Source organism: Tarenaya hassleriana, unplaced genomic scaffold (genome assembly GCF_000463585.1).
Source record: "Tarenaya hassleriana unplaced genomic scaffold, ASM46358v1 Cleome22, whole genome shotgun sequence".
NCBI classification, from domain to species: Eukaryota; Viridiplantae; Streptophyta; class Magnoliopsida; order Brassicales; family Cleomaceae; genus Tarenaya; species Tarenaya hassleriana.
This window is the reverse complement of record NW_010965541.1, coordinates 267,996-277,833: the sequence shown is the minus strand read 5'-3', so window position 1 is coordinate 277,833 and position 9,838 is coordinate 267,996. Positions and strand designations below refer to the sequence as shown.

Genomic DNA, 9,838 nt, shown 5'->3' with positions numbered 1-9,838 from the left:
CTCGTGGAGCAGGCCTGGAAACTATACAAGCGGCACTCATCACCACCGACCCTCCTCACCCGGAGAAAGGTGAGGACTTGAATCTGTGGAGAGACCATAGAGGGCAGTTCAAAGCTTCCTTCTCCTCCTCTTCCACATGGAAGCAGCTGAGAACTCCAAAGCAGAAGGTACTATGGTATGATCTTATTTGGTTTAAGCTGGCTATACCTAGATACTCTGTTGTACAATGGCAGGCTATTACACACCGACTTCCAACTAAAGACCGCTTGCGGGGATGGGGATTGCAAGTGGACATCGCATGTGTTCTTTGTAACGCCGACCAGGAGAGTCATCCTCATCTCTTCTTTGCTTGCCCATTCTCCTCGGCACTCTGGAAGCACTACGCGGCAAGATGTTGGCCCCTTCCTCCGGAGGACCTGCTTGTTTGCTCGCCGTGGATGATCAGCCAAAGTGATATGTCCCACAACCGCTACCAAATTGCTCACCTAATAGCCCAGGTGATAGTCTATGAGGTTTGGCGTGAACGAAATCTTAGAATCTTTGAAGGCAGGAGAAGGACGCTGCATGAGTTGCGGATCCACATCGAGCACCTGATTCGCGACAACATTCTCTCCACTCAAAAGGGGCGATATGGCATCAGTAACATTCTATTACAGGATTGGTATTTCCTTTGTGAGTCTTAATGTAGTCAGAATGATTAACGCAATGCTTCTGTAATTAGCTATTGATGTTTTGATGTTTTGTTATCATGGGTTCTACGGTCGGGGACTGTCGTTTTGATTGCAGTCAAGTACTGATTTTGTAAACACTATTATGATAATATTAGAATCACATTCATACCAAAAAAAAAAAAAAAGCTTGAATCCGCCCAGTTTTTTTGAAAAGAAATTGGAACCCTAGAATAGAAATAAGGTTATACACATTGTGTGGGATCGGTTCAGAAAGAAACAGTTTTTTTTATATGATTTTTCTTTATTTATACCGTAATCCATAATGATTATAATCTCTAATAATATTTTATGCAAATAAAGAAAAATCATATAAAAAAAACTGTTTCTTTCTGAATATACACACAAAACTCATTTTGTGTGTGTGTGTATTGAACATTAATGGTCGATCATGTGACATTTCCAGGCTTACAATTTAAGATGCAATTACTGCTGCCAAAATATCGTACACTGTCCGAGAGAGGTGATGGGCATGGTCTGCATTCGACGAAACCACTATTCATTTGTCTTTGGAATTCAATAATAGTAGTTGGCTTGATTATATCTACAATTTATGTCGGGAGCCCAGGGACCGGTCAATATCAATATTACTCACAATTTGAATCAGACCTTGGAATTTGGAAAAGGCAATAGGGATAATCTCAAAAACAAAAAAAAAATATTATTTTAAAAAAAATCGTATTTTACATGTAAAATTTCGTCATCTCATAAATATTTATTAAATGTAAAAAAAATTATATTTTAATTTTCTTATAAAAATTCATCAACTTATAAAAACATATTTATTTATTATAAATTATATACTAGTCAATATTTAAAATTCAATTTTTTACAAAAAAAAAAAAAATCAACCTGATATTTTAAATAGTTTGGGGTACTTGTATAGAATATTAGTGATTGGCTTAATTAAATCTACAATTCATGTAAGGAGGCAAGGGACTTATATTTATTTGATGTGCTGGTCTATATCAATTTTTATTTTTTTATAAAGGTACGGCTGGTCTATATCTATATGACTCATAATTTTGAATCAATCCGAATCGAATTAAAATCAGAATGAATCGGTCCCAAACGAAACGAATCTAAATCGATCCAAATCGAATTAAATTAACCTGAATCAAAATGATTTGAATTTGAACCGAAATAAACTGATCCGAATTGAAATGCATCGGAATGTCAAACGTAATCATAGAGAGTTAGGACTACTATTAAGTAATATAGCTTTAATTTCACTAGATTCCAACCTTTTTTACCTCACTCACCCTCACCGAAAGCAAAAAACCGTAAAAAAATGACACACTACGGATTTACGAATTGGATTTACAAGTTCAGATTTACTGGAGAATAAGAAATCGCGACATGCTGTAAAACCAACAAGAATTGTAGCCGCTAACTTGGAAGGAATCAAATGATCTCTATCCATGGAATCTAATCTAATCGTGTTGATGGTTTGTTAAATTTGTTAAGACGATATTGGTCACTTGTCATACAAGCCTGCTCGACTCGTGGCAATCTGGTTTGTTTTGAGTTCAAATCGCCAACGAGCCAAAGAAATCTTGGTCTAATTTAAACCAATTTCTGAAGCTAAACAAGAGTGCAGCCACTAAAATGGTAGATCAATCAATCGCAGGACGATTTGTGAATGAGAAATAAATATAATATCTTTTATTTATATTATAAAAATATCAAGTAAAATGATATTTTAATATGAAATTTAAATATTAAAATATCAAACTTAAATATATAAAATGAATATACATATATAATCAATAAAAATTAAATTAAATATTAATTTTCTATAAAATATATAAAAATACAATAAAAATATAAAAATATCTTTTTTAATAATTAAGAAATATAAAAATAGTTCGTCAAGCTCACGAGTTGTGGCGAGCTGCCTCCTTAAGATCATTTTTTTATTGATAACTAGAAATTCACCGGACCTTCGGCACGACTACATCTTCCACGGCCCGGGAACAGCCTTTAAAGTACATCTAAGGGCCCAGAGCAACATCCTAAATGCACCCCTCCCTCCCCATCAGCTGGATTAGAACTGGTGACCCGGACCCCGAGGACAACACCCTTTCAACCACTCTCCACTACTTACTGGGTTCCTTAGAATCATTTTTAAACGAAGTCTTAAAAATATTGGTTCGGTTCGCTAACAAACGAGTTGATTATGAGCCAAATCGCGAGTTGAGTTTGTTTTGACGCCCCTAGTCACATGTTGAATTCATGTTTTTGGTTTTATATAACAGAGCCTCGGGTGGAAATAGGGTTACGAGTTCTTTTATTTGATCTTGTAACGGTGTGAGTCTTGTATCTTAACGAAAAACAGTGGAATGTCGGTTCCAAAGAATCGTCGAGGCGTAATCAATCTCGTTTAGAGGTTGAGGAACTCGTTAAATCTTGATGTTTCGAATTTGCGAATTTCCGATGGAGATTTCAAATTCAGCAACCGTTCATGAGCGAGAGAGAGAGAGAGAGAATAAGACTCAAAACATAACATTGTTCTTAGTAGAAGTTCGACATCTACATCACTTGCCAGATTAGAAACCAAATAAATTGAATAAATAAAATAAAAAATCACGGCCCTTGGGATTCGGAATCACTGTCGGATACCGGCGAGTCTTGCATGCTGAAAGGCCTTGATACGATGTACCCACATCGGAGTTTCTCCTTCTTTGCAGATTTTCTGTTCTTATCATCGGTAATGGTATCGCCAACACTCCATGCGAGAGCTTGTGGTCTGAATCCGAAGGAGGAGGGCTCAGTCTTTTGAGCACTTGACTCCTCATCCTCATCCACTAAGCTTCGTTCTTCATCTTTCTCACGCCTACTTTCATCCCTTTCTTCACCTATATATATATATATATATATACATATTATTTTCACTAAATAAATTCGACCAACTTTTCCTCCCATCCAACAAACTCTTTCGGTACGGCTCTTTGAAATCAAACCAAAACAATCCGTATCATTCCCGAATCAAACCGTCCAAAATTTTGGAACGGTATTTTTAGAGAACCGAATTTTATAGACCCAAAAAATCAAAAGAAAATATATATTTTTTAATAAAAACTAAAATCAAATAGAACCGAGTATTATATAATAACCTGACTGGTATGTATTTTTATAGAACCGAACCGAATAGCGAAACGCCAAACCTTACAAATCAACCATCCAAAACCAAGACAACCCTTGTGAAACAAAACCGAACCGAACAAAAATTTAGTTAGTTTTAAATAAGGTTAAGTCTTTTGAACTAATCCGACCAGAATCAAAACCCAATCAAAGTTAGGTTCCACGCAAGTGCATCGAAGCTACAGAGCTCTTAGACCTAACAAGTATATACACCCAACGGTATTTGCAGCGTCTAAGAACTGATATACGCGTCTGCATACGTACCTTTTATACATTGTCGTACGGTCCATATAATACATAGTATGGAAAGAAGTAGTACGATTGTCGCGATTCCTATCACCAGGATTAGCATCTTGTTCTTGCTTCGAGTTCCTATGCATATGGATCTTCAACCAAAATTATAAGAAGAAAAATCGCTTCAATGGAGAGATGATATTTTTGTTTTGTCCCAAACTTTAATTCCTTGGTGGGTTGGTGAGTGGTCGTGTCGGTAATTGATTAATTCTGCTATTTTATTTATCATTAAATGAAATATGGCATATATGTGGACGATGGACATAGGCCACGTGAAAAAAAAAAATCCACTTTTTTTTTTTGACGGTATAGAAAAAGGACAATTTCTTAAAAAACAATTCAAGAAACTTTTCGCATAAAATCACTAATTTTATAATTTTTATATATAATTATAGACTTTTTAAAATCTTATCATTTCCAATATATATTCATTAATTTTAGGAAATTTTAAAATATTATATAAAATCATGAATTTATAGATTTTGTGGAAATATCACAATTTTCAAAAAGTTTATGATTTTATTTAAAAATTACAAAGTTTATGGTTTTATATGTAACTTTTTCAAAAATGGTTTACCAAAAAAAACTTTTTCAAAAGTGATTTTTTTATGCAATTATCTCTATAAAAAAATTAATACCTACTGATTAAATGTGTTCGTACGAGGAAACTAATAAAATTACATCAGAGGATAATATACTTTTTTGGTTTCGATAATATTTTGGTTCAGATCTTCTCGGCGTATACAAATTATATCCGTTTAGTTTTTATGTTGATTTTCTATTCGTTTTCATTTAAAATATTAATTTTGTGAACAAATTTTGTTTTTATTTTGTTATTTTATAATCCGAATGATTTCAATGAATTTAGTTTTCGAAAAAAATATTACACGGACAATTTTTAAATGGGATCCGATTAGACTGTAACATGTCATTTGATTTTATAAAAGAAAAAACCGAAATATATGTTAATTTCTTTTGATTCTTTCCTTTTTTTTTCCTTTTTATTAAATTTCCTTAAATCACTATCCACAAGTCATATTTTTTTTTATAACGGAGTACCTCTAACTGCTAACTTTTCGAACGTGCTGACTAGATAAACCTCCGGTTTGGGAATAACCTTTGTATATAGATCATATAGACCCATAAATTACCTCTCTCGTACTAGTCAGGAATCGAACACTCAACTTTAAAGGTGTAATTATCTTTCACCCCAAATTTGACCACTTTTTCGTAAAAAAAAAAAAACTTGATCACTCGCCAACGTTGGTTTGGGTAGCCACAAGTCACATTGGGTACCGTATCCGTGATTTTGGAATATCTCATCTCGAATTTTGCAGTTTGAAACGGGTGATTATCGTACTAGGAAATACTCGAGCATTCCCAGATTATTCGACCGATGAGAGGCAGAGGAGGAAGAGTACTAGAAAAAACTATTAGAGATTTATACAAATCCGAAATCTTTGATTTAAATAACAGATTCGTATATATATCTCTAATAAAAACCATCACGGAACGAATTTGAAAATCAAGTTCTCACTATCGTCGAACTTGTGCTCATTGCACATATGAACGAATGCTCGATTTTCTGATACCCGTCTCACGAAATGAATCATACACCAAACGATAATTATTTGTAAATTAAATTTAGATATTTATTTGGCATATATTAAAAAATTGAATTATTCATATGTGATTTTCTCTTTATAATATAATTAATCTTAAGAATAAAACAAAAATCTTTTTTTTTTTATCGGCTAACTCTCTCTCTCGGAACTTACCCAGCGCCAAAATATCGGCTTCACATCTGAAATAAGTAAAATGATCAAGAGATGATTTTATCAAAGACAAAAAAAAAAAAAAAAAAACAGAGAAAAACAAAGATGAACACTCAGAATCCAAATTCAGAACCTGAAGACAGTCATCACTTACTGTCGAAGACAAATGTTGTTCCAAAGCTTCTGAAGAAATCGGCAGGTGAAGCATCTTGTTGCATCTTCAGAGTTCCCGACAGCCTCGCCCGTAACAATCACATGGCTTATCGTCCGAAGATCGTTTCGATAGGTCCTTACCACCACGGAGAGAAACAGCTCGAGATGATTCAGGAGCACAAACATCGGTTCTTGGAGTTCTTCGTATCCAAATCTCGGAAAAAGGGTATGAGTCGGCAAGATTTGGTTGCTTCAGTATCAGATCTTGAAGAACAGATAAGGGGTTCTTATTCCGAGAATCTCACGGATTTTGATACTGAGAATCTGATCAATATGATGGTTCTTGATGGTTGCTTCGTTCTCACGTTGTTCTTGGTCGTTGCGGGGAAAGTTCGGTACAGCGAAATCAACGATCCGATTTTCAGAATCCCGTGGCTTCTGCCCGCTATTCGGACAGATCTTCTCCTGTTGCAAAACCAGGTTCCGTTCTTTCTTCTTCAAACTCTATTCGAGAAATCGAAGTTGGTTTCACCAAGTACCGGATTGAATGAGATTGCCTTTGTATTCTTTGGATATTCAATCGAAAGACCAGAAGAGTTTTGGTCAAGACATCACAATCTCGACGCGAAACATCTTCTTGATCTGATTCGCAAAACTTTCATACCCTTTTCATCTGGAGATAAAAAACCGGAACATAGCTGTGTCAGAATCGTTCGTGATTCCAAGGAGGAATCTGAAACAGAAACTCCAAAAGACTGTTGTTTCAAAAGAATCTGCGGTTCCAAGGGAGAAACATCATCGGATGCTCGCCCTTTTCTCAGATTAATTCTATCTGCAAGAAAGCTTCATCTCCGGGGAATAAAATTCAGGCCGAAGAAGAACGCTGACACATTATTGGACATCAGATACAATAACGGTGTTCTTGAGATACCTCCATTACTAGTGGACGACTTTATCAGCTCAATGCTCCTTAACTTTGTTGTATTTGAGCAGTTCAATACAGATACCACAAGCCACATTACTAGTTACGTAGCTTTCTTAGGATGCCTTATAAACACCGAGGCCGATGCAACGTTCCTAACCGACAGAGGGATCATAGAGAACTATTTCGGGTCGGAGGATGAAGTCTCGGCATTTGAATCAAAATGATTTGAATTTGAACCGAAATAAACTGATCCGAATTGAAATGCATCGGAATGTCAAACGTAATCATAGAGAGTTAGGACTACTGGAAGTGTTTGAAGGAATTAACGAGTATACTTCGAAAGGGTGGCACGTAAGCTGGGCGGAGTTCAAGTTCACTCATTTCTATAGCCCGTGGACGTGCATATCGTCTTGCGCTGCATTAACGCTTCTTCTCCTTACGGTGATCCAAGCCTTCTTTGCAGCCTATAGTTATTTCCGTCCTCCGAAAGGGTAGTGAACAGTTCGGTATGAAACCCTATGTGTGTGTGGTGTTGCAGCTTTGGTCGGTCCAAGGCAGAAACCTATACGTTTAAGGATTGCATTGTTCTTGATTGGATTTCGCCCATAGGCCAAAGGGTGTTCTCTCGATTGATCAGAGAACTGTAGAAACAGATTCTTAATTAGATCTTATTCTCCATGGTGGAAGAAGATGCGAATCTCTTCTCCCCGCTCTTGATCATGTATGTATGCTTCTTTTTTTTTTTTAAAGTTCACCCTTTTTTTTATCTTGGCCTAGTGATTGTAAAGTGGGTCTTTGTGGTTTAATGTTTTGTTAACATTTGGGCTATCAGCAGCTCATGGAAAAAGCTTTCAGATTTTGGTTTAGGAGTCTCTGTGAATGATTTATGGGGCAATTGGCTGCACTGCCACCACATACAAACAGAGCATTTGCAATTTTCGATTATCACGGGCGATTGAAAAACTGGAGTTTCTTGATTCTGGTACGGGGAACCATCCTGGTTATAAAAAAACAAAATACAACAAAAATTAGGGTTTTGGCATCGATTACAAAAAAAGAAACTTTCCCGAACAGAGTTTCTTGATTCTTTTACACGTGAACTCGTGCTGTCCGGTTTCGAATCTACTCAGAATCGTCGTCTCCGGGATGATCGGGGAATTCGAAGGGTCGTGAGACGATGAATCCATTTCTGTATAATATGCTCAACAGATCGTTTCGCAGATCCCCGATCCAAGAATGTTCTTGACTAGAAACGGTGCAGCTTCCATGTCTTATTCTTAGCACTATACCGGAAAAAAAAAATCCGAAGAACAAATCATATTTTTGTTAAATAATAAGGGTATCAATCGAAATTTCAGAAAATTTTAAGCTTAAAACTGTTAGGAGTTCCATATTTTAACAAAAACAACTACATGCAGAACGTGATTCGAACCAAAGTTATGGATCTACAAGTATGCGTTTCGAATCCTAATTTCCTCACACTTTCGTATGTGTATCCTCAGACCAAAAAGCAGGAAAACCAGCAAGTGTACGTATATATACGGACAGCAGCAGTATTTTCAGCGTATAAGATACGATGTACGTGTCTTCATACGTACTCAACTCACCTGCTATACATGCTCGTATGGTCCATACACAGAATTTGAAAAGAAGTAGAACAGCCGCTGCGATTCCTATCACCCAAAGCAACATATTGTGAATTTGGTATTTGGATCTTCAACCAAATTTCATTAATGGATAGAGATGCTAAATTTTGTCCTACTTTATTTTTAATTAAGTCGATGTGGTCAACGCCTTTATAAATATGGTGTATACGTGGATGATGGACAGCTGTATTCGTTCAATAAAATTCGTACTTATTTAATTCGAATTTGATTAGAATTAATTGAAATATCCAACAATGATTGATTTTAGTCCTTTTTACTGATTAATTTCTTTATATAACTATAGTTGTCATTGTAATTAATATTAAAAATCTGTCCATGCTATTATTTTCTCCGCAGAAAATATTTTAAAAATAGATATTTCCTATTTTCTAAAAGGAAGATAATTAAATGTAAGAATCAAATCGATCTCCCCATTGGTCAGTCATATTCAAGTTTGTTTTTGAAAATCTGCCCACGCCCAGTTTCTCCGCACAAATGTTTTAAAAATATCCCATTTTATAAAATAATTAATTATAAAAATCAATCTCGATGTGGCCACATGGTCATGCTTTAATTTAATTAAAAAATTATATATTAACGTGCGAATAGTTTTCACACCCTGCATTCACACCGATTCCTTTTTTTCCGACTTAACATTTCTTTTCTTTTTCTAAATGCGAATTATATTAATCAGAAAACTTTATTTTTTTATACATTTACATACGAAACGTCGAAATCGGCGCGATTGCGATTACGATTGCCACCGGTCAACGCATCAAGACTTCGATCTATTATTCTACGGCTTCGATCTCTTATTGATTTGATTCATCCATTCAAGACATAGATTCATCCATTGGACAATGAAATTCATGCCATGGGACACTGAGAGATGATTGAAGGATTTGGCCGATAGATATCGTTTTGAGTGGTTCCACACATACTATCATCAGAAGGTAGAGATAGAGATAATAAGATAACATGGAGTTCTTGAGTACGGTCGGACCTTAACGATCGCCATTTGTTGTAACTCAATGTAATTTTGGACCATCTCTGCCCGAATTTCCGGTTGTCGAACCAGAACAAAAGCTAGTTTTCTATCGCCGATCTTACGCTTCCATGAGAGACGAGAGAAGCCGAACCCTCGTTTCTTGCAAATATTGTGATTTAGCCAAA

General features: G+C 35.7%; 1 protein-coding gene and 2 long non-coding RNA genes across 3 annotated transcripts; 1 reads left to right on the top strand and 2 right to left on the bottom strand.

Moving 5' to 3' along the window:
* Nucleotides 1-3,212: 3,212 nt before the first annotated feature.
* Nucleotides 3,213-4,356, bottom strand: LOC104814801. The gene is made up of 2 exons (XR_771982.2): nt 4,137-4,356; nt 3,213-3,586 (listed from the first exon to the last, which is right to left on the bottom strand). It is a non-coding gene; the product is annotated as an uncharacterized LOC104814801 (long non-coding RNA).
* A 1,631-nt stretch (nt 4,357-5,987) lies between these two features.
* On the top strand, nt 5,988-7,885 carry LOC104814800 (UPF0481 protein At3g47200-like). The gene is made up of 2 exons (XM_010542992.1): nt 5,988-7,236; nt 7,277-7,885. Exons 1-2 carry the CDS (start codon nt 5,996-5,998, stop codon nt 7,512-7,514), a joined length of 1,479 nt encoding a protein of 492 aa, XP_010541294.1. The 5' UTR covers nt 5,988-5,995; the 3' UTR covers nt 7,515-7,885.
* Nucleotides 7,886-8,036: 151 nt separating this feature from the next.
* Nucleotides 8,037-8,739, bottom strand: LOC104814799. The gene is made up of 2 exons (XR_771981.1): nt 8,627-8,739; nt 8,037-8,302 (listed from the first exon to the last, which is right to left on the bottom strand). It is a non-coding gene; the product is annotated as an uncharacterized LOC104814799 (long non-coding RNA).
* Nucleotides 8,740-9,838: the final 1,099 nt, after the last annotated feature.